Source organism: Papio anubis, chromosome 12, assembly GCF_008728515.1.
Source record: "Papio anubis isolate 15944 chromosome 12, Panubis1.0, whole genome shotgun sequence".
NCBI classification, from domain to species: domain Eukaryota; kingdom Metazoa; phylum Chordata; class Mammalia; order Primates; family Cercopithecidae; genus Papio; species Papio anubis.
In genome coordinates this window covers 73,569,620-73,597,480 of record NC_044987.1, presented here as the reverse complement: position 1 = coordinate 73,597,480, position 27,861 = coordinate 73,569,620, and the positions used below count along the sequence as shown (strand labels likewise).

Below are 27,861 nucleotides of genomic sequence, written 5' to 3'. Positions count from 1 at the left end.
AACTGATCCCATGATCTTTCCCACCGAACTTCATCTAACGTTTTCAGCCTTACAAGTGGCTTCACCAACTCCTTTGTTATGCCAGCCAGACACATGGGAAACATCTTGACTGCTCTTTCTCCGCCTCCTTATTCCACCTATTGCCACAGCCCGTCGATTTTACCTCCTACGCGTCTTGCACATCTCTGTACCTCTCTCCTTTTCCGCCACCACCACCATCCTAGTGAAGTCACAGTTAATTCTCTCTGGTTTTCTGTAGTAGCCCCCCTCACTGGGCTCGCCACATCTACCCTTTCACACAGGCGCCAGTGTTGCTATTGCTTTCTATTTTTTAGTGCAAATATGATCATGTCGTCCTTGTGCTTAAAACCCTTCAATGATTTACCATTATTATTATTTGAGAGAGGGTCTCGCTCTGTCACCCAGACTGGAGTGCATGGCTCATTGCAGCCTCAACCTCCTCGGCTAAAGTGATCCTCCTGCCTCAGCCTCCCAGGTAGCTGAGACCACAGGCACATGCCACTATGCCTGGCAAATTTTTTAAACTTTTTATAGAGATGGGGGTCTTGCTTTGTTGCCCAGGCTGTTCTCAAACTCCTGGGCTCGAGTTAGCCTCCTGCCTCCACCTCCCAAAGTGTTAAGATTACAGGTGTGAGCCACTGCCCCTGGTCTTACTCATTACTTTTAATGCAAAAATTCAAATAAAAAATTTCAAATGTTACATGGCGTGGCCTCACACCAAACTCATCTTTGATTTCTGGATCTAGTTAGACCAAAGCCTTTCAGTGCCTTACACATACTCTACTCCCTCCTCATACAGGGCCTTTGCACATGATGGTCTCTCCAGATTTTCTAGAATGTTCTCCCCTTTTCTTCTTTGCTTAGTTAACTCCTACTGCTTCCTTAGATCTTAGCTTCATTGCCTTTTTAGGGGGAAGCTATCTCTAACCCCCAGGCACTCTCATGGCACTTTATGTCTTTCCTTCATAGATGTGTCACATTTATTTGTGTGATCATTTAGTAAATATCTCTCCCCACTGAATTGTAATCTCCATAAGGAACTGTGCTGTGCTCACCACAGTTGCCCTAATCACCTTTCACAGGACTTTTTTTGGGGGACCCTCCTATCAAGGATGTTTCAATCTTCCTTGATAGGATACAGGGTAAGTGAAAGTCAGATTTTGTTTGTTTTGGGATAGGTGTGAGACCATTCGGTGTGGTTACATTGTTAATTTCATGCCAATCAGAAGGCTCATTGGCAGGTATATATGTCTTCATTAATTTAAACATAGGAATATGAATGAATTGTTACTTAATTGGAAGGATCTTGTTATAGTGAAAAGCACAGGCATTAGAATCAGCCGGGTACTGTTGGCATTCTATATCCACCCTTGGTGTCATATGACCTCTGAGTCTCAGTAGTTTGGTCATTGGTAAAATGGACATTGCAATACCTACCTCATGGTTATTAGGATTAAAAGGGATAATAAAGGTCAGTGCCTACTTGGACCCAAGGAGATGCTGAAAGTAAAGGGACTGCTCTCTCTTTCCTCTCTCCCTCCCTTCCTATCTCTTTCCTGAATGTGCTTTGATTTGTAGTTTACATCTTCCTAAGCCCAGGCTCCTCAAGAGAAAACCGGCAGAAAGATTCCTTAACGGTACAAAAATTGGTACCCACAAACTCTCCCCACCCCTACCTTCCTTTGATCCCCTCCCCACTTAGAGGACCAGAAGTGAGGGGTTCTTTACACATAGGTTCTAGGAGCCGAGGAACTGGGAGAATCTGAGGAGACAGCAGAGTAAGGATATTCAGGGTGACCCGACTGGTAACTGACGTTAATTATGCAAAGGGCACTGAGGGCTTTTGTGAATTCACATTGTTGTTTTTTGGTAGGACAGGTATGAGATGGGCAAAGGCGCATCTGCCAGGAGAGCGCCTTGGGCAGGCCCTCCCTCGTGTTGCTTCTCTTGGAGGGCAAGGCATTTCCTGGGCTGGGTGGGTTTTTTCCTGCCCTGGTGTGAGCTTCCTTAGGGAGGATCCAGAGCAAGGCTTAGAGCTCACAGCAGGCTAGAAAAGGCCTCCATGCAGCCAGCTGGGGTGCCCTGGGCCAGCTGTCTGAGTGTTGGTCTCTTTTTCCCTCCTCAGGCCTCCACTCAGAGCCTCAGCTCCATCCAAACCTGGGCCAGTCCTGACCAGCGCAAGGAACACACAGCAGGAGGGGGATCTGCCCCTGCTCTGGGGCTCCAGAGCCACTCCTCACCCTAACATTTATCCCCTTGGAGTTTACAAGGCTGCCATGATGACGTTATATTTTATATATTCAGGTTATATGGTGCTGCCTGGACTTGTGCAAAGGGAAGACCTGGAGTGGCACAACTTTGTCTGTTGTCTGTCTCCCCTCGGGCTGAGTGTTCCAGAGAGCTAGGACTGCGTGTGCAGGGCTGGCGCACAGTAGGGGATGGGCCATTAGTTTGTCCAATGGTTAAATGTGCAGGTTTCAGGTGCCTCACCATAGTTTCTGTGTTCCCAGCCAGTCAGCTATGAGCACTCCTCCTCCCTCACCCCTGCTGCCCTATCCTGGGGCATCTTCCTTTTGAATGTCCAGCACTTTCCTCCCTTCCTATCCTGTGGATTTTGCCTTTTCTCCCACTGAGCAGTGTCTCCCACATTGCTCATGTTGTTGCTGTCTTCAATATCGGTGTTAATGGATGTAGACTACTCCCTAGAGGGGCTGGCCAAAGCTTCTTCATAAACCATCTTCTTGGGGTCAGTCAGGAGCTTCTTCTGCTCCAGGCCTTGCATCTTTAAAGGATAAGCAGAATCAAGGCTTGTTCAAGGATCTGCCCAGGATTCAGGGTGGCCTGCATGAGGTGCAGTGTGGGGAGGCCAGGAGATGAACCCTGACGTGTGTTTCGCCCACCTGTGCACACTAAACTAAGGAGTGTGGACTTGATCTTGACACTAAGTGAGGTCACAGAGGGATGAAGAAGGAGAGGACACAACAGATTTGGATAATTTTTTGTTGTTGTTGAGACAGAGTCTTACTCCCATCACCTAGGCTGGAGTACAGTGGCGCGATCACGGCTTCCTGCTGCTTGACTCCCTGGGCCCAGGTGATGCTCCTACTTCAGCCTCCTGAGTAGGTGGGACTATAGGGCATGTGCCACCATGCCCAGGTAGTTTTTTGTATTTTTAGTAGAAGCAGGGTTTTGCCATGTTACCCAGGCTGGCCGGAGGATTTGGATTTTTTTTTTGAGACGAATTCTCACGCTGTCACCAGGCTGGAGTGCAGTGGTGCAATCTTGGCTCGCTGCAACCTCCGATTCCCTGGTTCAAGCGATTCTCCTGCCTCAGCCTCCCGAGTAGCTGGGATTACAGACATGCGCCACCATACCCAGCTAATTTTTATATTTTTAGTAGAGACTGGGTTTCACCATGTTGGCCAGGATGGTCTCAATCTCCTGACCTCGTGATCTGCCCGTCTTGGCTTCCTAAAATGCTGGGATTACAGCGTGAGCCACTGCGCCCGGCCAAGATTTGGATTCTTAAAAGATCGCTCTAGTAACTGTGGGTGAGGAATTGGACTGAGGGAGACTACAGCAAAGGAAAGAGGTGACGTGGTGCAGGTGAGAAAGGGTGATGGCTTGAAGGAAGGGGAGGAGAACAGCCAAGTAAGGACTGATTTGTGAGCTGCTCAGAAGGCAGAATCCACAGGGCTTTGAGACTCACTGTACTTTCAGTATTTCTCCACATGGAGAACAGCAGGTTTGTTGAAGGTGATGGGACCCATTTGGGACATGGTGAGTTTAAGGTCCAGGTGGACCATTCATGGAGAGGTGTCCAAAAACCTGACGGATATACCACTGTATCTATCTATCCATCCATTTGGCAGGAGGTAGTTTTGGAGACTGTCAGCATACGCCTAGTCACCTGACTCAAGGGCAGATAAAATCTCTATGGGATAGAGGAGACAGAAAAGAAATGGGACTGAGAATGGAACCCAGGGTAAATCTGACTTTCCACACGTCAGACTGGCTAAGCGTGAGTATAACCTGTATGCTCTGAGGGTGAGGGCATGTTCGGTCTGTTGTGGCTGAGAACATTGGTGAACACAGAACAGTTAATCCTCACATCTGAGTTGGGTCCACTGTGGTATCAAGGCCATTGGGGGAAAACAGAGCCTGAGCCTGCATCCTTGAGAAGATAGGGCAGGTGTGATGCTCTGCACCTAGAAAGCATCTTGCCTGCTTGTTAACGGAGAAGTATTGCTAATTTTAACAGCATAGCTGGTATGTGGTGGCCATTAGGTAGGTGGCCTTGAGAAGGGGCTAGGATAAGACAGGCCAGGCGAGGGACTTGTGTTACTTACACATTGAGAGGCTGCCAGGCTGGCCACTGGGCTTTGGCTTTGATGACGGTGAGGACCTCATCACTCTGCAAAAAAGGACCACAAATATTTAGTGAACAGAGCAGGGCTCATGGGAACAACAGGGCTTTGAGCTGGTGACACCGTTCACCCCACTCCCTCACCTGCTGTTGGAACTCTTCCTGCCCGGGTTTAGAGCCACCTTTCTCTGGGATGGGGGAATCCTGGGGCCTCAGTGATACCAGGAGAGGGGACTGAGTGTCTAGGTATGTCCTGGACACTGAAGGGCCACTGAGTCACACCTTTGGTTTCCAGCTCAGCCCATCCCTTCCCCACTAGAGCAGAGATCTGGCCTGGATTCTGCTGTGGTTGGCCAGACTCCCATGTCATGTCCATTCCAGAGGGCAGAGCCATGCTCTGTGTCCAGACACTGAGTGGGGCCTGCTCCAGGCCAGCTGGGTCAGCAGAAGCTGCAATGTGGCTAACACCTGGCCCCGAGGACTGTCCCCCCAAGGCCTGTCCTGCTGGTGAGACCCATGGCTAGATCAGACTCCCTTGGACGAGGAGGCCAGCACAAAGCTGAGGCCCCACACCCGTGGTGCTCCTCAGGTTCTCTGGCTCTGTTTTGCTTTGGATGATGAATAAAGCACGATAAAGTTATTTTAGGGATAACTGGGGAACTCGAAGTAATTTTTTGAGGAATAATTTGATAATTAACATTTTGAAGGAAAGCATTGAATGGTCACCATAGGGCAAAAATCAGAACTTTGTTGATCTTGCTTAACTTTGAGGTTTGGTTGGGTTTTTGTTTTCAATTACCCACTGTGGGTGAGGGGTGCCATGATCTTTGCAAGGCTGGAGGCCTCCACAGGCCAAAGTTCAGCTTTGGTGGGGAGCTTTCCCCAGAGTAGAGTCAGCTGGCCCTGTATTACCCCTTTCCCTGGCCCGGGCCCAGCAGTGCTCAGACACAATAGTCCATTGTGTGAGCAAAACTCCAGAATGTCACCAGCTGGGGAAGGAAGGGCTTTGTTGCCAACTGAACAGATCCCTGAGTTCCAGGGGAAGAGACTTGCTTGGCTGGCTCATGGCGACAAGGCTACAGTCCTTAGAGTCCTGCCTGGCAGCAGGTGCCTAGAATATAGTTAGGATACATTGTGACCTTCTCCCTGGTTGGGTACCTTGCTCAGAAAATCCCACAGCCCCATGGAGACTGGAAGGAAGGAGGACAGTGCCGTCTCTGAGGCTCAGGCCCAGAGGTTATAAAATGCTTTCTGGTCCAGCGCTTCCCATTTACCATGCAGGAAAGGGGCTGTTGGGTGGTGGTGGTGCAGAGGAAGGCGGCTTAGCCAGACCCAGTGTGGTCTGGGCTCCTACAGACAGTCCTGGGCGAGGAGAAGGGCCCACAAAGACAGGCCAGCAGCGGTGAGCCACCCAGGAAGCTTGCAGCCTCCACCTAGGCTCAGGCTCCCTGGGGTGCCCTCTTTGCATTAGATGAAAAATATCTTCGGATGCACAGACACCCCAACATTCATACGTCTGCAGGCAAAGCATTTCCCAACAGAGCAGTTACGTTTCTCATGCAAAATATATTTATTTGTTTACAGTGTATCCCTTCTTCCCTCCTAAGAAATACCTGTTGAATGACCGAGAAGTTGTTTATCCTGAAGTCACATATAGAACACAACTTATCTGTCTCCTGAGTGCCAGCTCTGTATCTCCCCAGACCTGGTTTTCCTCCAGTCATCTCATATGCCTCATGGCTGAGCCCTTCCTCTGACCTCAGAGTCCTGCTCCTCCTCCAGCAGCCCGGCCTGGGTTGAAGGCACAGCTCAGGCGTGCCTGAGCTGGATGCCAAACACCACCAGCTCCCTTCACCCCCGACACCAGTCAGGTTGAGGCCTCCAGTGTTCACCTCCTTCCACAGTCTCCCCTCTGGCCACACTGTCTCCAGTATCTTCTTGCTTCCCCCAGTTCATCCTCTACTTGCTGCAAATCTGACCATATCTGTCTCCTGCCAAAACCCTTCAAAGGCTCCTGGTAATTTCCATGACAATTTCTTACTTCCTGAGTTTTGCTTACGTGGTCCTCATCATCCAGTTCTGCTCTACTTTTTTTCTTTGATTTTTAATTCCAGAATAATACACACATTGTGGAAAACTTTAGCATCACAGAAACTCACGACGTAAATGTTGAACACAGTCTACTTCAACAGCGACCCTGCCTTCTGTCTCCTTCTCCCTTTCCAGAATATTACAGCGTGGTGTGTTATCTTTCCAAATCTTCTACGATGCACATGTAAGGATGTGTGTGTGTGTGCATGCATTATATTTAGCTTTCCCACCAAATTTGTGTCATACTGAATATCTTGTTCTGTACCATGACTTTAAAATATTTCCTTAATGTCATATCACAGGAAACTCTCCATCAGTATATACTATATACTATATATACTATGTATCTTATCTCTCTTTTTTGATTTTTAAAGTGTTAGATATCTTCAAATTATGGCAAGCCAGGTCAAGACTTATAAAAAGGGAATCGGAGATACTGTCTGATGACAATCCCTTTGCTCTTGAAGAAATATTTCACTAGAAAATAAAATCAATGTGGGTGGAGTAAAAGTGGCTGCCAAGTTAGCTGGCCCTGCAGATTCACCTTGCTTTACAGTTAAATTTTGGTTTACAGGTCCCAGCTAACATAGTGATTTTGCTTTTGTAGTATATAACTCTACACACACACACACACACACACACACACACACACACACACACACACACTATTGCTTCTTGGCCTTTTGGCCAAGATCAAATGTACAACTCCACAAATACAGTTGGGACCCTACATTACCATTTATTTATGGTGATGAAACTCCATTTAGATCTATGGAGGCTCCAAGGATGGTGGGTCCATGTGTGTGGGCATGACAGCTTCCTTTTGTGAATCTTTTCATCTAGTGGTTACACAACATCTGCATGGTCAACAGCTTATTGTTTTCTTTTTTGGTGATCATTTGAGTTAAATGAAATAGAAAGCAGGAGCATTCTACCACACTTATTTAAAAAGCTACATATTTTTGTTGAAGCAGCAAGTTATCTGGTAGAACTTAACTTCTACAGGATCAGAGAGAATCTTCCTCATTTATGGCCATATCTCCATGCCCACGGCTGCTCAGTAGATTGTTGAAAAAGCAAAGTCACACCATTCTCTTTGATGTATGCAGACAGTTATGTAGCAGGGGATATTCTCTAACTTATTCCACTGGCACCATTAGTAAATATTTAGTTGTTTTCACAAATGATGCTGTGATGAAGACTCATGTACATATTTATTTGCTCATACATCCAAGGATTCCTGTGTCATTGAGTCAAAGGAGTGATCAAAACATGAAGCAAATTTAAAATTGTAGTCGGCCCTACCAAATTGCCGTCCAAATGTCTGTACTAATTTCTACTCCCAGCAAGGATGTGTATGTGCCCATGTTCTCAATTTAGGGCACACAAGATACTCTTCATCATTTTTAATGTTTATGAATCCAGAAGGCAGGAAAGTAGCGTAGTTGAGAAGCATACGCTCTCGAATCATACCTGAGGTCATATGCTGATGGTACCATTTACTAGCTCTGTGTTTTTGTTTTGTTTTTGAGACAGGGTCTCATTTTGTCACCCAGGTTGTAGTGCAGTGGCACGATATCAGCTCACTGCAGGCTCAGCCTCCCGGGCTCAAGCAATCCTCCCACCTCAGCCTCCTGAGTAGCTAGGACTGCAGGTGTGCACCACCACCCATGGCTAATTTTTGTATTTTTGTAGAGATAGGGTTTCACCACATTGCCCAGGTTGGTCTTGAACTCCTGAGCTCAAGTGATCTGCCTGCCTCGGCCTCCCAAAGCGCTAGGACTATAGGTGTGAGCCACTGTGACCTGCCAAGCTCTGTGTTTTTTGGCAAGTCTCGTGACTCTCTTAGTTTTTTCATCTGTGAAATAGGGTAAAAAGAGGATCTTCTGCATGGGGTTGTTAGGGGGACTAAATGACAACTCATGTAATGTGCCAGTGAAGTGCCTGGCACATAGCAGGTACTCCATCAATATTACTCATCATTCTGATTCTTACTTACATTCAGGCCAAGTTGGTATCAGAATTGACTTGTGCTGCCTGAGTACAGAGACTGGAGCACACAGTTGCAGGTACAAACCCACAAAGCCTCAGGAGAACTTCCCTCCATTGAAAGCCAAGCTCTGCGTCTCAGGGAGCATATGATGGAAGGCTTATGTAGCTTGGATGGGGGCACTGGGGCCCTGGGCATTTCATATTCTGAAGAATGAAGGACTTAAATTCAGAGTAAGCAACCCACACTTCAGACTTAAATGAAAAGCTTATTTTAACAAGTCTCTAAGGCACAGACAGGAACTTTCAAGAATCCTTAGAGCCCCTCTCAGCTCCCACAGGACCCTTTTCAAACAAAGTGTTTCAGGGCATCCACAGTTCATGCTTCGTTAGGATGATGCCAGTTAAAATAGGAAAAAACCCAAAGATACTACAGGCCACTCATAGTCATCTTCCATTTTGCTTTTGTAAGCATACTGTGGGGCTATAACAGTTGTACTTGTACCTCACAGTTACTGGTACCAAATGGGAACAGCACATCCCCTAACAGGCCATGGGCTGAGGTCAGGTCTGGAGGAAGTGGGTTCATGTGGAATGAAAACAGATCTGGAACAGATCTGTTCTGGAGGCAGCAATTACATCAGTACCAGGAGGTAAACAGGGTGGTCTGAGCAGAACAGACAGTAAGGCTGTGAGTCTAGGGTCAGGGCTGGTGTCTGAACCAGTCTTACCCCACGCCGTCCCTCCTCCGCACTCCAGAGCCAGCACCCAATGAGGGAGAGCTCCGAGCATCTCAACTGTGCCCATAGCAGAAGGCCAGAGTCTGTCACCTCCCCCTGTCCCTTTCTTCCTAACTTTTTGACTTTGTCTTCCAGTCCCGAACCACAAGCCATTTCCTCATCCTAAACATTCCTTTGCCCCTGGTAGCACTGAGGCTCAGACCTCAGTATGGAGTCAGCCTGGCCAACTTCCCTGATGCCCCTACCATCTCTCCTCCCAGGAAGAGAAGTGGGATGCAATCCATGATCATGGCAGGAAAGGAATAGAAACAGGTGGAAATAGCGACAATAATAAAACAATTATTTATTTCTTATGTGCTAAGCATCTTGCTAACCTTGCAAATTGCCTAATAGATAGCATCTGATTTAATCCTTATAACACATTTGCAAGGTGGGTATATACTTTTTAATCCTCAGAAACACATTTATTCGGCCAAATTAGTTTCACAGTCAGCCGACTGAGCTAGAGTTTAGACCTCAGTCTGATTCTAGAGGCCACACTCGTTGCCACCGTGAACCCAGGCAGAGGCGGACTGAAAGTACACACTGTGGCCCAGGAGAACCAGGCCCACCCCTCCTACTTCTGCTGCTCTTAAGGGCATGTCCTAGCCTACTTTCAGTTCTGCGTACCACAGCCACACGTGGAAGACTATCAGACTATGTTCACAATGCTGAAAGTTAATGCTGTTCTGACAACAAGTTTTGATGAAGCCGGGGAGGCACCGGCTCCTTGGGCTGAAGAAAAACTGTCTGCTACTAAACAGGGGAAAATCCAGTGCCACTAATTGCAAATGCAGTGATACACAGCTGTACACACAGTGTGCATTCCCCCATTCAACAGCTTGTTTCTTACAGAAAGCTTTGGAAATAGCTATCATGCTCTCCACTGCAGGTGAGGAAGCTGAGGCTCAGAGAAGTCAGGTCACTTGCTGACCACACAGGAACCACGATTCCAATGCAGGTGTACCTGACTCCAAAACTCACATTCTTTCCACTTTCCCTGACTGTCCTTCCTCTCCATCCTTCTCTGCTCCCTCCCCCATGTTGCTCATTTTGCAGCCAGAGCACAGCTGACCCTGGTTGGTGGCTTTCTCCAAGGAGCCCTTGCTTTGAGGTACAGGCTCACTGGGGTTCCCTCTGGGAGAGCGGCATCTGGAACCTTGCATAGGGATCCTGGTGAGCACTATTTGGCCCATTATTTGCTTTTTCCCTTTCCCAGTTGCCATGCACAAAAAATATCCATCCTGACAGCTTCTAACTCTGAAGGTAACTTTTTCATGCCTGGGTGAGTGTCCTGGTGATGAGTAGCAGGAAATGGGCCATTTTATGAGGTGATCACGGGGCTGTAAGCATCTTTAAAACCAATTGTGCCCAACAGTCGCCTCCTCTCATTTCTACAGGCTCTGGGCTTCTCAGGTCATAAATAAAACAGCTCATATTTGGTGGCACGTTATAGTTTGCCCACGGTCTACACTGTTGCCCTCTGAGGAAGGCAGGCAGGTGTCCCCATTTCTCAGGTGAGGCAACAGAGACTCACCTCTCCTCTGACAGCAGACTCACTGCTCCCTTCAAGGCACCAGTGACCTCTCTGTGCCACAGCCAAAGTCAGTGCCCAGCTCTCGGCTCTCATGGCCTCTCAGCAGTATTTGACACAGCTAGTCACTTTCTCTGCCTTGAAAAGCTTTCTCCTCGGCTCTGGGACTTGCTGCCTCTGATTTTCTTTCCACTTCATCAGCTGTTCCTTCTCAGTCTCCTTCGCTGACTCCTCTTCACTTTCCTCTAAAGCTTGAAGTGCCCCAGGGCTCAAGCCTTTGGTCTTCTTCTCTTCTATCCACACTCCCTTGGTGATTGCATTGAGTCCCCTGCCTTAAAAAGCCAACTGTGTGTGTGCTGGTGATTCCTAAGCTGTAATCTTCTACTGCAAACTGGCCTCTGACTCTAGACTTGCATATCGGCCACTCAGCATTTTCATCTATATATCTAAGTAGCATCTCAAACTCAGCAACATGCCTGAAACCAAACTCCTGATCTTCCCCTCCCTAAGCCCAGCCTCCTTCATTCTTCCCATCCCATTGCATGGCAATGCCGTACTTCCATTTCCATCCATCCTGGATGCCTCTTTCTCTCCCACCGTGCATCTCATCCATCGGCACACCCTGTCAATTCCACTTCCAAAATATCTTCATGATCCAACCACTTTCCATCTCCTGCCTGCCTCCATCCTGATCCAAGCCACTATCATCGCTCAGCTAGATGAGTGCAGTTGCTTCCTAGCAGGTCTCTCTACCTCCCCTCCCTCCCTCTAGACTCTTCTTCATGCAGCAGTCACATCATGCCGTTCCTCTGGCCAAAATCCTCCAACAGCTTTGCATCTCACAGCAGACAGGACCTTGCTCTGGTCCCCTACGCCCTCCATGGTCTACCTGTCCTCCTGAGCGTCATCTCTTACTACTCTTCCCCAACCTGGCTTTCAGCATCCTGGACTTCTTATGTATCTTTAAACATGCCAGGCACACTTTGCACTTGCTGTTCCCTGTGCCTGGAATGCTGTTCTCCCAGACACCAGAGCACTCTCTCCTTTGTTCCCTCCAGGTCTTTGCTCAAATGTCAGCTTCTCAGGGAAGCCTTTGATGTCCATGGCAGGTCCCTGCGCCCCTTTTGACTCAGCATCCCTATTCCTTTATCCCAGTATCTTTTCTCCATAACATTTGCCATTGTCCAGTTGACTGTGCATTTTGCTTATTATTTTTTTTTGAGGCAGGGTCCTTCTCTGTTGCTTAGGCTGGAGTGCAGAGGCATAATCATGGCTCACTGTAGAATGACCTCCTGGGCTCAAGCCATCCTTCTACCCTCAGCATACCAAATAGCTGGGACTACAGGTGCCTGCCAGCATGCCCAGTTAGTTTTTAAATTATTTGTAGAGATGGGGTCTTGCTTTGTTTCTCAGGGTGGTCTCAAACTCCTGGGCTCAAGCCATCTGCTTGCTTCAGCCTCCCAAAGTGTTGGGATTACAGGTGTGAGCCACTGTGTCCTGCCTTATTTACTTTTTATTGTCTATCTCCCCCTGCTAGAATGGAAGCTCCAAGAGGGTGAGGGTGTTTGTCTGCTTTGCTCCCTGCTGTACTATCAGTGTTTAGATCTATGCTGGGAACATACTCAGCTAATACTTCTTGGATGAATGACAGGCTGTGATGAGCAAGGGGCTGGTGTCTTCCGAGCCCCAGTCCGTGAACACTCCCTTGACCTAGGATGGAGCCAGAGTAGTGTGAAGTGACACTCATCGACCTGGGTGTTAGCTGGAGGCGCTGGAGGAGCAGTGAGAGCCCCAGCATAGAACTGTGCCAGCACTGCCAGGTAGAGGAGGGGAAGGGACAGCATACAGGGGCCACTTTGGGAACCATGGTCAGAGCTCACAGGTTCTGAACCTGGCTCAGGTGGGCGGGCTGGCTGGCTGTTCATAAGTGCTCGTTCCACACCCCATCCCCTGGGAAGCAGCTGCCATCACAAGCTGCTGTCTGATCAGCTATTTCAGAGCCAGAGAAAGTATCTGAAGCCTATTAGCAGATCCACTAGAAGATGATGCGTTTGCACAGAAGCATTTCAAATTCAATTTCTTTTTATTTCTTTTCAAACACAGCTTGTAATTCCGATGGGAAAATTGCATAATGTCCATAGATAACAATTTTCCCCTGAGATGGTTTTGTGGAAGCAGCTTGGCATTTCTGAAGCCAGAGAGGAAGGGCCCGTCAGAGCTGTTTTGGGCCTGCCCCACTGCCCCTCCGCCCAAGGGCTGCCTCCGGTGGGTGGGAGCTCTGAGGACTCACATCACCCTATTACCTTCTGTGTGCTGGCACTGGCCATTGGCATTTATTTAGCTTGTCCTTTGGTAACTGAAGTACCATCCTGGGTTTAACCTCATTTTCTGCATTTTTATTATGTTCTTTTTGGTGCTCATGCAAGTCAGCTGCTCCCCTGAGTGAAATCAGTGAGCAAAGGAGCAGAAGAGGCTGATGGGGCATGCCTGCCTCCCATCCCACCAGCCTCCAGGACCTGCTCTTTCGTGACCTGCCTCCCCATCTTCTACCCGACCTTCACCAGTCAGAAAAACCTTAGTGCCAAGGCCAGAGCAAAGAAGGGAAAAGGAGGCCACAACAGAAGATATTCAAACATCATGTAGGTGATGCTAAATCCAAACAGGAGAGAACATCAAGCAGCGGCTATCTGCCTTCAAACAGAAGGGGCTGCGAGGAAGCCCAGCCCGTGAGCCAGGCCATATCTGACTGGAGGTGCTTCAACCTGTAAGGATAGTGCCCCTTTCAGCACCCCTAACCCTGCCCCATGGGAACACCTCCTGTAGTCTTCAAGAAACAGCATTGGTGGCTGGGTGTTTTGGCTCACACTGTAATCCCAGCACTTTGGCAGGCCAAGGTGGATGGATCACCTGAGGTCAGGAGTTTGAGACCAGCCTGGCCAACATGGTGAAACCCCATCTCTAAAGGTACAAAAATTAGCTGGGCATGGTGGCGGGCACCTGTAATTCCAGCTACTTGGGAAGCTGAGGCAGGAGAATCGCTTGAACTCAGGAGGCAGAGGTTGCAGTGAGCTGAGATGGCGCCATTGCGCTCCAGACTGGGCGACAAGAACAAAACTCCATCTCGCAAAGAAAGAAAAAGAAACAGGACACTCCTCAACAGTGATTCCCATCCCCACCGCCATCCCAGGACAGGTCCCGTCCCAGAAGCCAGCATTAGAGCAGGGGCTGCATTGCATCCCTTCTATATTGCCAGCACCAGCCTGGCTTGTGAGAGGTATGCAGGGAATATTTGAGGGATAAATAATGAATGAATTAATTAAACAATTAGTTAATAATAAGCTAGAGGAAGCCTCTGGCCTTGGCTGCCCTCCCAGAGGGTTTAGGGGCTCTTGTTTGGAGTGTGATGGGACTGGGACATGGCTGAGAGGTTTGTGAGCAGAAGAGTGGTATGGCCTGATTTATATTTTTAAAGAATCCTGCTGGCTGCTATGGGAAAGTAACTGGAATGGGGCAAGGTGGAGAGCAGGGACCCCAGGCAGGAGGCCATTGATGTATCTGGTGACATAGGACCAGGGAAGAGCAATGGGAGGGGTGGCAAGGCATGGGATGCAGACGTATTTTACAGGTCGGCTGGGCATTATCTACTGATGGATGGGATGTGAGGTGTAAAACAAAGAGGGATCAAGGATGACTCCAAAAGGAAGTGTCATGTAGGAAGCTAGATATATAAGGCTGGATCTCAATGGAGAAGTCCAGGCTAGAGATGTAAACTCCAAGTCATCAGCATAGAGACTGGTAGTTAAAGCCACAGAATAGATTTCCTGGGGAGTGAAGGGAGGCAGAGGAGAGGATGGGGGAGAGCCAAGCAGACTAAGGTGCAATGGCCAGAGAGATAGGAGGACACCAGGACCTGCCCAGGGCCTCTTCAGAAACCCCATGCTGCCCCCATTGCTACCTCTGTGGCCCCTGTTTACTGCTGCCCTACTGCCCCCCTGCCACGTGCTCACTGCTGCTGCCACTGCCCCACTGGCCACTACTGAAAATACAAGGGAAGCAGGTTCAGGAAAGATGGAGGTGAGCTAGCGGAGCCAGCAAGCCCAGACAGCACTTTTTGAGAAGTTTGCTGTGGAGCTGAGAAAAATGGCAGTAGCAGGAAGGACATGTGATTATTTTTTAAAAGATGTGTAATATGAGGGCAAGTTTGTATGTCCAAGTGTATAATCCAATACAGAAGATAAACTCATATTGCAGGAGAGAGGGAGGGTGCAGTTGCAGGAATGGAATCCTAAGGTGAGATCCAGACCTGGGAGGGAGGAGTGGTCTTCCAGCATTGCCAGAGTGGGGAGGGAAGAAGGAGGCCGAGGACAGAGCTGCAGATGCTCCGGTTACTGGTTAACTGCAGGTGCTCCAGTTACTGGTTAACTGCAGGTGCTCTGGTTAGTGGTGACAGGCATGAGCCAGAGAGCATGTGGGTTGGGTTACCGGGGCTGATGGTGAGGACTCATTCATCCAGCCCCTAGTCCATTCCAGGCCTATTCCACATGCTGGAGAGAGAGCCCTGAACAGAAGACACACCCATCCTTGTCCTCAAGGAGCTTACATTCCGGAGGAGGAGGCAGACATAACAGCTACACGGTGTGTCCAGTGATGATTGGCTCTCTGGGGAAAATACAGCCAGGAAGGGTGAGGGGGAGGGCCAGGAGAGGGCGAGAGAGTTATGTTGTAATTTTAAATAGAGTAGTGGAAGAAAGCTTCCCCAATAAAGTAACTCAAGTATTTTAAGAAACAGATGCTGATGCACATGAAAGGGCCAGGAAAGAACTCTACCAAAATGAAAATATACCTCACATACTGAAATGAGGTCTTTAGAATTTAAAAACATAACCATGTTTTGGCCACACACACACACGCACGCACACACACACGCATACACGCACACGGTCGGGGCAGAGAGAAGCAAAAAGAATGACCCTATAATCCCACCATCCTTACCCGGCAGCTTTCATCAATTGTAATATTCATTTGCTTTGTCATAGTTGACATCATAACTTATGCACAAAACACACACACACACACGTATATACTTTTGTATCTTTTTTTTTTTTTTTTTTTAACACATTGCTATATAGTCTTTGGATTCACCATTAAAAAAAGTCGTGTTACAAATGAGAGTATCTCTAAGATATACTAAATGTTAAAAGGAAACTATAGTACAGTTTGTATAGTAATCTATTTGTATAATCTATTTACTTTTGTGGAGGGGGTGGTAAGGATAAAGGAAATTGTGTGGGTATATATTTCTAGTTGCATAAAGTATCTCTTGAAGGATATATAAGAACATTACAAAAATCAGCTGTCTCAGGGGAAGGGAACTAGGTAACCGAAGAGCAAGGAAAAGGCTTATCACTGTGTAACCTTATATATCTTTTGACTTTCAAACCATGTGAATATATTACCATTAAAAAAATGGAGGCTGGGGCCAGGTAGGGTGGCTCACGCCTGTAATCCCAGCACTTTGGGAGGTCAAGGCAGGTGGATCACGAGGTCAGGAGATCGAGACCATCCAGGCTACCACGGTAAAACCCTGTCTCTACTAAAAATACAAAAAATTAGCCAAACGTGGTGGCAGGGACCTGTAGCCCCAGCTACTCGGGAGGCTGAGGCAGGAGAATTGCTTGAACCTGGGAGGTGGAGGTTGCAGTGAGCTGAGATCGTGCCACTGCACTCCAGCCTAGGTGACAGAGCGAGACTGTGTCTCCAAAAAAAAAAAGGCAGCTGGGCACAGTGGCTCATGCCTGTAATTCCAGCACTTTGGGAGGCTAAGGCAAGAAGATTGCTTGAGTCCAGGAATTCAAGACCAGCCTGGGCAACAGAGTGAGACTTCTTCTCTACAAATAATAAAAATGAAACATAAAAAATAAATTAGCTGGGTGGGTGTGGTGGCACACACCTGTAGTCCCAGCTACACAGGAGGCTGAGGTGGGAGGATCGCTTGAGCCCAGGAAATCAAGGCTGCATAGAGCTGTGATTGTGCCACTGCACCCTAGTCTGGGTGACAGAGTGAGACCCTGTCTCAACACCATGAACGAACGAACGAACGAAAGAAAGAGAGAAAAAGAGAGAAAGAGAAAGAAAGAGAGAGAAAGAGAAAGAAAGAGAAAAGAAGAAAGAAAGAAAAAGAGATAGAGAAAGAGAAAGCAAGAGAAAAGAATTAAGAAAGAAAGAGAAAGAAAGAGAAAGAAAGAGAGAGGAAGAGAGAGAGTAAGAAAAATGGAAAGTGAAAAGGAAAGGTCGAATCCAAGCCTGTTTCTCAGGGTTTTCTCAACTGGTTAGTCATGAAGGCTTTTGAGGTGGGCATTGTGTGAGGCTGACCCCGCCTGTGGAGGAGAGTAGGGCGGACGTCTAGACCCGATGGGCTTGGAGCCAAGGCAGCGGCTGGGAAGGTGGGCAGAGAGACAGATCGCCATGGCAGGGGTAGAATTCATAAGATAGCTGATGGGTTCTTCACTTGACAATTTTAAAGACTGTTAAAGCTTTGTTAGGCAAGGAGTATCTTTAAAGTAAGGGCAGTTTCAAAAGAAATGAGGATTCATCCAGACACCAAGATCTCCTTCTCCTTCTCTTTCTTTACTTAGAAGTGTCTGACCCAAGTGTGATTCTGGCAGCTTAGTTTGCTGGGTCCTTAAATGTAGTAACATTTCACTTCATCATCTCCCTTTATCAACTGATTTCCATAAAAAGCTTTCAAATTATTAAGTAATGAAGCTCCAAGTGACCTGAATGGGGGAGAAGTAAGTGTGCCTTAAGGTGCTCAGCACATTAGTATCAAATAAGGATCCTGGGAATGCTGCTTTCTTAAATGCTGCTATTTAAATGCAAAGTAACAGCTCTCCTAAGCTGTGAAAGCTTAACCCTTTTCATTCTCAAGTACCCCACATATTTGAGGTTTGGGGAGAGACTCGGGAGATCACAGGAGAAATTTTGTGTTGTGGCTGACACTAAAGGGTGTCCGTTCTAGGAATTTGAGAACACACACACACATACACACACACAGGCTGTCCTCTCTTCCAGGTTTCCCATGGTAACAGAAGTTTCTCTGACCGTGAAAACCCTCTTTTAGTTATTTTCGTGGCATTATGGAGCAGGAGTTGAAGAGCGGTGTGATGGAATAGGCAGACCGAGGGTTCAGCTCTTGGCTTGGTCTCTTACATGCTGCGCAAGTTTGGGGAAAGTGCTATCCTTTCTGAGCCTGACTCTTTGTCTGTAAAACACATGTTAACGAGCTCCTTTCTGGGTCAGACACCGTGCTGGGCTCTCGGCACAGGGCAGTAGACCAGACTGCCCTGTGGAGCTTGTTCCCTGGTGGGTTAATCACAGTGCATGAAAGTTAAACGAGGTGTCAGTCAGGGCCAGGAGAATAGTAATGAAGGGGGTGCCTCTGATGGCTTAGTCATACTGGCAGGCTCTCCACCCCTCTTCTGTCAGTGCAACCTCTCACTACTGCCTGACACACCTTTTGGCCAAATCTCCTACATCACCTGTCATGCCCAGGCACCCAGGCACCTCAAGGCTCGTGCTTTTGCACTGGATCCTTCTGTCTGGAATGCTCCTGCCCTTGTCCCCTCAAGCCACTCCTCTTCTGAAAAAGCTTACTGATGACCCGAGACTCTCAGATCCTCTTTGTCCATATTTGTTCACTCATATAAAGGTATCTTCCCCACCAGGTGTCTAGCAAAGTACCCATGTCATAGTAAGTGCCTGATCAAATATGTTGAATGAATGTTCAATCAAGTTTTTATTCCCAAATATAACATGTGAATTGTGAGAGGATCTGTCCATCATGATTACTGCCACCCAAAGAAGTATTCGTAAAACTTTGTGATTGTCACACCATGGGGATATCACAGGTATATGCAGCAATTTCCAGCAGAGGTAACTGGGGTGGAAGCTTTCTAACCTTCGTCTTTCTTGGAGTAGGTTCTGAAGACCTCTAGGGGCCTGTAAATATGTTGTTACAGTCTTCTTAGTTCTCTGTGGGAATTAAACATTTATATTTATATTTTTGTGAGGATAAAGAAATAGATTGCGTACATATTAAGGATCATCTCAAAGATCTAGTCAAACATCACCAGGCAGTTCAGTGGCTGGGATGCATTTGTTTTCACATCTCACTGTTGCCCTGTACAACTTTATTGTGCGTTAGTGTGGAAGACAATGCGGTGCTCTGTCCAGATCTCTCTTCAGGAGTGAAGGACTTACTTCCTAGCTGCAGGGATGATGGTAAAAGGTGGCTCTTAGCTGTCAGTTCTTTGGCATTGGCCAGATACCACAGCCTAATGTGAGGTCACACTTCCTTCCAGGGTGAACCTCATCCAGTGATCCTCCAGGGGCACAAAGGTCAGTGCTCTTGTCCCCAAGGCAGGACAACTCTGAAGAGCCACCCAGCCCGGTGAGTTGGTTGGCAGAGGTCTTCGCTGGGCCTGCGACACAGCTCAACTTCTCCCTCTGCACATCCTGCTTCCTCCCCCTCACTCCCACAGCTGTGGTTCCCAAGAACATTGCTTGGTAACTTCCTGCACTCTAATCTTGATGCAGGTCTCCTTCCCAGAGAACCCAGCTGCTAAAGAGAGTGGAATGAAAAGAAGGCAGAGTTAACAAATCAAAGACATTTTGACTAGGTAAAGCCCAAAGGATATGTGTGCTGCTGCCTGAACAATGTGTTGTCAGTGGTTGGAAGAATAGTGAGAGAACTGAGTTAGCCCAAAGGGGCCTGGTGTATGCATACCAAACTCGGAAGGACCCAGGCTACGAAGGTCAGCACTGCATTGAGATTGTGAGCAGTCATTTAATTTCAGAAAAACAGCATCACCCATCACATTAAAGCAATGTTCTAAATTAGCATTTAAAGTGTTTGCAGTTTTATTTGTGCTATTATTAGTATCACTATTTTGTTTTTATAGTGTTATGAGAGCTATAAGCATAAGGAGTTCATATCTGGTTATCTTTGTACATATTTAAATAATATGATTATGAAAATCCTTATATCTCAACTTTGGGCATTTGTGAGCTTGTATTTGCCCTTTAAAAGAGATCTATACATCACTCGGGTTTGGGAATTATTTAATTTTGAAAGAGCATGGTATTAAGAGGCTGGGTTTTGGAGGCTCTGTGGCTTAGTAACCTTGGGTATGTTACTTAACTCTTTGAGCCTTGATTTTCTCATCGGTAAAATGGGGATAATAATCTACCTTCCAGGCCTGTTCCAAGATACAAATGAGCTGTAAATAAATGTAGAATGCTTTCAAAGCTTCTGACACATATTAAGTGCACAATACATGGCAGTAGTTAGGAGAGGCTGAACAATAAAGAATGCACCTCTCTGTAAGCCCTTTCTAAGCCTGGCCTGGAAAAAGTCAGTGGCCTGCATCCATCCCCGACAGACAGTAGAAGGAGGGGTTTTGGGGGAGTTACTTTCAACAGAAAGTCAGAGTTAAATTTGCTTAAAAGCAAGCAAGCAAGCAAGCAAGCAAGCAAGCAAACAAATAGTAAGGCCTCAAGGCACATAAAAGTGAAAGGTTAAAATAGAAAACTGTGAAGAGCTGTGGCCTAAATTTAAGTTCAGGGGATCTTACATTTAGGGACCACTTAATAAATGAAATAAAGCTGGCAGTGGTGGCTTGTGCCTGAAGTCCCCACTATTTGGGTGGCTGAGTAGATGGATCACTTAAGGCCAGGAGATTGAGACTAGCCTGGGAAACATAGTGAGACTCCATCTGTACAAAAATAACTAAATAAATGAATGAAATGAATATTGCCATGGTAAGCTAAGTAATGGTCCCCCAAAATATCTACATCCTGATCCCTGGATCCTGTGAATGCTTCATTATATGTCCAAAAAGACCTTGCAGATATTGTTAATGATCTTGAGATGGGGAGATTGTCCTGGATTATCAGGGTGGGCCCTAAATATAAGTGTCTTTACCAGAGGGAGGCACAGGGAGATTTGATCAAAGGAGAGGGGAAGGCAATGTGATGATAGAAGCAGAAATTGGAATGATGTGGCCACAAGCCAAGGAAGACTGGCAGCCACTGACTGTGTACTAGAGCCTCCTGAAGGAACCAGCTCTGCTTGTATCTTGACTTCAGCCCTGTAAGACTCATTTTGGACTTCTAACCTCCAGAATTGTAAGAGAACCAATTTGTGTTACCCCAAGGCACCAGATTTGTGAGTAATTTGTTACAACAGCAACAGGAATGGATATAATTCCTATGGGCCGTACTTGCCTTTTTGATTAGTGAGTCTAATGAAAATAAAATGCAGACAGTCCCTGACTTAAAATAGTTTGATTTAACAATATTTTGACTTTATGATGATGTGAAAGCTTTATGCAGTCAATAAAAATTGTATGTTGAATTTTGATCTTTTCTGGGGCTAGCAATTTGCGATATGATACTCTTGTGGTGCTGGACAGCAACAGTGAACCACAGCTCCCAGTCAACCACTCAGTCACAAGGGTAAACAACCGATACTCTACAGTGTACTGTGTTGCCAGCATTTTCTGGATATTGTGTTTTGTGTTTTCGCATCCAATTATGTTTAAAAAAAATGCCAATTTTCCACTTAGGATATTTTCAGCTTCCAATGGGTTCATTGGGAAGTAACCCCATGATGGGTAAAGAGGCATCTGTAACTAAAACCTGTCATTAGAAGGGAGCATTGTAAGGGGCATTGCTATTCAAGTCCGAAGAGCTTGATCTGAATCCTGTCTCTCTACCTCCTAGCTGTGTGATCTCAGGCCAGTCAGTAAGCTTACCTTCTTCATCTCTAAAATGGACTAAAGTGAACTCAAATACTTAAAGCTGTAAAGATTAAATGTTAGAACACTTTACGAACCATACAACTATGTGCACTATTTGTCATTATTAGTATTACAAAACTTTAAAAATCCAAATTGAAGATTGTAATCAAAATTCCACCTTTTAGGAAGATGGCCCGATGATGCATACAACATCTAAGACATTATATAGACAAACATTTGATTTAGGCCCAGCAAGAAAGTGCTTTAGAACATGATGCTGAAAAATCTCAGCAGTACACCCCTGTCTGCAGTTCTCTTAAACATCACATACTTAAACCAGAGCTTACTTTCAACTCCTTATTTCTGCAACCCTGTAGACATATGGTGATATTATTGTCACTTGGACTTCTCTCTGATATTTTATTTTCTTTAAAAAGACAGTATCAATAATCCAATCTTCTCTAACTATTGTGCGATTTTCCCACACTTGGGGTTTCCTGAAATATAAATAATGGAAATAATCCATTCTTGAAGCTGTAACAATAAAAATGACTATTATTTTTCAAACTCAAGACATGTCTTCAGTCTATCTTCATTGGCACAGCACAATCTCCAAAGCAAAAGGAAGAAAATAAATAGCTTAGAAGTTTGAAGTTGGATCCTATCAACAACCTCCCCTCCCATTTCTAATTCAATCAAGCGTTTCCTTACTCAGGCAGTAAGGAGAGAGGATGCTGTCTGGATCGAAACTATGTATAGTTTTGTTCTCTTAAAAAACATTTTTATAATAGATTTTTCCTTATTCAAAATATGTTCTTTGTAGAACACTTAGAAAATAGACATAGGCAAAAGGAATAATATAAAAACAATTCATAATCCCACTACCCACTGATAACCATTGTTACTTTTTACATCGTAAGCCAGAAAAAAAGACACGTTGGTGTGCCTGAATGTGACGTTTATGGACTCAACGGAGCAGCTTAATTCTAATGATAATAGCCTGGATTCTATATTCCTCCATGCAGTTGGGCCCTGCTGTGAGTCAGCAGACCTGGCTTAGGAAAATTCACATCCATAGCCTGAGAAATCATAAGGAATGGTGTCCTCAGCCACTCCCTGGAGAGGCCTCCGTCACTCCATCCCTGCCACGTCTATTGCCTTCACCATGTCTTTACATTAGCGCAAGAGCCTTCAAAATCAGTTCCTGCCTCCCGTCTCCCTGCATCCAGTCCATCAGAGGGAACTTTCTAAAACAGACACTTGATCAGGCTACTCCACTCTTGAAATTCTTCCTTTGGATTTAGGGGTAAAGTCCAATTTTGTTCAGCATGGAGCCCAGGGGCTCACCCTTTGGCCCCGCCTACTTCCGGCCTCATATCTCCCTCAGTCTTTCATCCTTATGTGTATCCTTTATGCCAGTCACCACCATCCTCATCTTCATCCTCATCACCAAACCAGCTGGCAAGTACTGGGTCTGGCCTCTATGCTAGATATGAGAGTGCTACATGCATTATCTCATCTGCACACTAACAGTCCTTTAAGGTGGGGTTTCCTGCTGAGGAAACTGTAGCTTAGAGAAGCTAAATTCACTCGCATTCATGTAGCTAATAAGCAAAGGAACCAGCCTCTGAACCCAGGGTCCTCGGATATCAAAGATATTCTACTTGCAGTTTCCTGAACGACACAGCTTTTGTTTTTTTAAGCTTCTTTGCATAAACTACCATCTCCCTTTTAATCCTTTTAGCCCTTTCTCACCTAGGTAATGCCTACTTGTCCTTGAGAATAAAGTTCAAGGCTTTCCTGATGGCTTGGTTTAGCGTAGCTACCCTTCCTCTGTGCTTCCAAGGTAACCTATGTTGCACCCTGTCATGGGATCTGCCTCAGGGACTGCAGTTACCCCCTTACATATCATGTATCCGCTTCCTCCACTCTCTGTGCTTCAAGGGGAGGAACTGTCATTCATCTCCTCTCTATATCCCTCTTCCCCACTGTCTAGTACAGGATTTGGCATGAGGGAGGTATTAAATAAATGTTTGTTTAATAAATGAATGAATCAGCAGCAGCTCCTAGAGCCTTCAAATAGTCTTCAACTGATCAAAATTTGATTTGCTTATAATGTTTCTGCCAGAAATGGCTCAGAGAAATAAGGAAAATGAAAGCCAGAAAGAATTCTCTGGCAGATCTCTTGCCAGACTGGAGCCAGATAAAAGAGTCCGTCATTAGTAACTAACTGCATGTCCTCAGTGGTGCAGAAGGGACCTGGACTCCCCAGTGTTTTCTTGTTACATTTAATTCTTGTCACTTGGCTATTTTGTGACCCAGATAAGACCCAGTGGCAGGGCACCTAGCTTTGGAAATTACTGAGAGGCAAAGAACAGAAGGTAGAGGGGAGAAAACTAAAGTCCAGGGTCTCTCATAGATCGAAAGGGAGGGTGTGAGGGTGGGAGGTAGAAGGGAGGAGACAGAATTTGGGGTGGTGAGGGGGTGTGCCCCAGTTTTCACGCTCACAAAAGCCTCAGATAAGATCTGGTATTTTCTCCAGAGTCACAGAGATACACCAACAGAACCGAATGACTTTCATCTTACAGCTTTCCATATGTCCTGCTACCAATCAACCCCATTTATGGTGAAGTATAAGTGAATATTTTTATAATTCTTATAATCTTGAGATCAATACAATTTTATTACATTGTATTTTGTTGTTAAAGCCTTACCCCAATTTTGCCAATCTTGTAGTAGCACTTTTTCCACTATTTATTTATTTATGAGACAGGGTCTTCCTCTGTCACCCAGGCTGGAGTGCAGTGGCGTGATCTTGGCTCACTGCAACCTCTGCCTTCTGGGTTCAAGCAGTTCTCCTACTTCAGCCTCCCAAGTAGCTGGGATCACAGGCATGCGCCACTACACTGGCTAATTTTTGTATTTTTAGTAGAGAAGGGGTTTCACCATGTTGGGCAGCCTGGTCTTGAACTCCTAACCTCAAGTGATCTACCCGCCTCAGCCTCCCAAAGGGTTGGGATAATAGGCATGAGCCACCATGCTCGGCCCACTTTTTCCACTTTTTAATATGCCAGAGCTTTTTAAAAAATGGAGACAACCTTACTTCTGAGAGGCTCTGGCTGTGCTGTAGGATCTGAGAGAGACCCGTCTGTTTCTTGGGTGCAGTTTGTTTGATCTTTGGGAATCAGTAAGTGGGTGGGTGGGACGGTGAGGTACTAGAGCTGACTTCTGTCTAAGGAGCATTAATTACATGCATCTTTTCCCAACTCTACATTCAGTGGCATCACATTGGTAGCTGGAAATTGGCCCTGGTGGGAGTATTTACACCATGGAAACTGGCAAACATAAATCAGGGCTTAATTATTTTTCTTTCTGAGAGCCTGTTGTTAAATGTTTATCAGTATGTTACTGGTGGTGAGAAAGGAGAGGGAAACCTTAAGCTGGAAGCTGGAGGTATTTTTCTGACCTAATGATGGTATACGTACAGATGAGGGAGGACTCAGCCACTCAATTGGTATCAAGATTTGGGAACATCCAGGTTCATGGGCAGCGGCTATATATCAGTGCTCCCCAAACTAGCTGTGCTTCAGAATCAGCTAGAGGCTTTCTAAGTCTACTCATGTTCAGGTCCCACCTCAGCGCTACTGAATTGGGATCTCTGGGTGGGGCACAGAAATCTATAGTTTTTAATATGTTCTCAAGGTCACTGGTCACTGGAACAGTATATGGAAATCTTTGCCATACATCTCAAAATATCAAGACAGTTCAAGAAGATGTTAAAGTGCATCCTATGAGGATATGGATTTCCTAATCAGGTCCCCTGTCATGTGATGCCTCTGTCACCTGTCACAACTTGATGAGACCTGCATTATGTCACAACTTGATGAGACCTGGTTAATGGAGGTGGTGGTGCAGGGACAAAACAAGGAAGAGATTATGAAATGTTATAATGGGAAAAAGCATGGTCTGAAAATATTTTTGTACTTATACAAAGCTTTGTCAGAAATACTCTTTGAAATGGGCTTAGGCCATTGTATCACCTGTCATTGAGTTCCCAAATGAGTTCACAGGATGATAAAATATCTCATGGTGCCAATATGACTCTAGTACTCACAGCAGCTGAATGTGGTCCTAGTCCCAGGAAGAGGTGGTAACTTGGGTTGGATAAGACAGTGATCCCTGGGCCAATATCTTCACTGATGGCTGGGAGTGACCAGAAGGCTGGTAGGTAGCAGAGACCAGGAGGACAGATGCTAGTTAACGGCTGGGCATTAGGAGGCTCGCAGGATCAGGGTTCTAATGAGAGGTGAGGAGGTGATGAGAATGAGGTGGAGCCTGACCTTTCCTCTTGCCCTGCATCACGTGGGGTGTGGAAGAACAAATGCCCTTCACTTGCAAGGATGGGGGAGCAGAGAACAGGTTTTTGATAAGAAGGAGATTGAGGGAGTGCTGGGTGTGGGGCTGAGGATGAAGAAGAGATTTGGAGGACACATTAGGGTCACGTAGACATTTACTATACCTAAAATTGTCGGGTGAGTCCACTTAGAATGGAAATCTGACTTTCGCCATGGCAGTTGGCTTGATTTATATGACTGTGTATCCCATTCATCACACTGTATTATAATGTTTTAAAAATGTGTTTATGTTCTAAGTCCAAATTCCAGGTGTAGTAGAAATAGCCTAGGCCTTGACTTAAGACAGGCCTAGGTTTGAATTCTGATTCCTTCCCTTTCTAGGCCTTGGACAAGTCATTTTACCTGTCTGAACCTTAGTTTCTTCATGTATAAAATGGGTATAACAACTCTACCTACCTTCTGAATTCTCGAGAAGAATAAAACAGATATTGCCTGAAATCTCCCACTACAATGTCTGAGATATAGCAGGTTCTCAATAAGCCTTGACCCTCTCTCCTTGACTAAGTCATCTTCGTCTCTCCACGATCTATCACTGTTCATGGTTTCAGGAGGATGCACAAAATATGTTGGTTGAATAAATGAATGGGTTGAATGAATGAATGGGTAAGTAAATAAATGAATAAATTAATGAGTAGAAATGTTCAGAACGACATGCTGAGGAAACCAAATGCACTCTGTCATGCCTGAAAGGACTTCCCTTGGAATTCTTTGAGGCATTTAGCTCAGGCTGGGTCCTCTGTCCCATTTCAAGGTCAGGGCCATTCCTTTGTCCTGACCCTGGCATAATGAGCCATGAAAAGCTTGCCACTTTGTTTCTATTTTAATCCTTCTGTTCATTTAATGGGCTATATTTTTCCTGGAAACAGTGGTGTGACCATCACCAGGATAATGGGTAATAACATTAACATTACCACCAGTATGATCCAGATATTATTCAATTAAACTAATAACTCCTAATGCAGAAGAAATTGTTTTTCTCCTAAGAATCCAATTCAGTCATCATCTCACCCTTATATTTAAATGACAGAAATTACCTTTAAGTCATAGATCTGTAATGTGATGTTAAAATGGATTTCTAATTATATTTTATAATGCTATATTAGAGACGCTTTTAAGGTCAAAGTTTATAGCTTGTAATGTTTTCATTTTCTATTATCAGGCAATTTGAATTTCTTTTCAAATATATAATGAACAAAAATTAGAAAAATTGGGAGGAAAAACCACTTCAAAGGATTGCTCAAAACAGCCTAACAATGTCACCTTAGTAAGAATTAAAAAAAAAAAGGCTGTGATTATCACTCAGCTTTAACACTGGTCTCCTGAAGACAGATAGGGAAGAAAAATCACCTTCTCACAGTTGAATTAAAGAGTTTTGTCATCTAGGATGTTGGCTGAACCATGTCCAGAGTATGGTCCTATTATTTCCCAGTCCAGATCTTGAATTTGATGGTACGTGCAGAAGGGTTCAAGCAGAGGAACTGGCTCACACTACTCAAACTTTCAAGATGTAGAAGACAAGCCCAACAGTGAGAAACAGGAATGCCAAGTGGACTCTATGTAAACTTATGGGCGGGCGTGGGGCAACACAGCCTCCACATGTAGGAAAGGATTTTTTTTTTTTTTTTGGCACAAGTTCTTACTCTGTTGCCCAGGCTGGAGTGCAGTGGTATAATCTTGGCTCACAGCAACCTCCACCTCTTGGGCTCAAGCAATCCTCCCACCTCAGCCTCCTGAGTAGCTGGGACTACAGAGGCACACCATCATGCCCAGCTAACATTTGTACTTTTTGTAGAGATGGGGTTTTGCCATGTTGCCCAGGCTGGAGGAAAGTCTTCATGAGAAGCCATAATCTTAACAGAATATTGCC

The 27,861-nt window shown here is 45.8% G+C and overlaps 1 protein-coding gene across 1 annotated transcript in view; it reads right to left on the bottom strand.

Moving 5' to 3' along the window:
* The window catches only part of SPON1 (spondin 1), a 300,029-nt gene that overhangs the window by 26,137 nt on the left and 246,031 nt on the right, over positions 1-27,861 (bottom strand). The window contains exon 7 of the mRNA XM_003910193.5: positions 4,371-4,435. Coding sequence (XP_003910242.3) covers positions 4,371-4,435 — 65 coding nt within the window. The remainder of the gene's footprint in view (positions 1-4,370; positions 4,436-27,861) is intronic.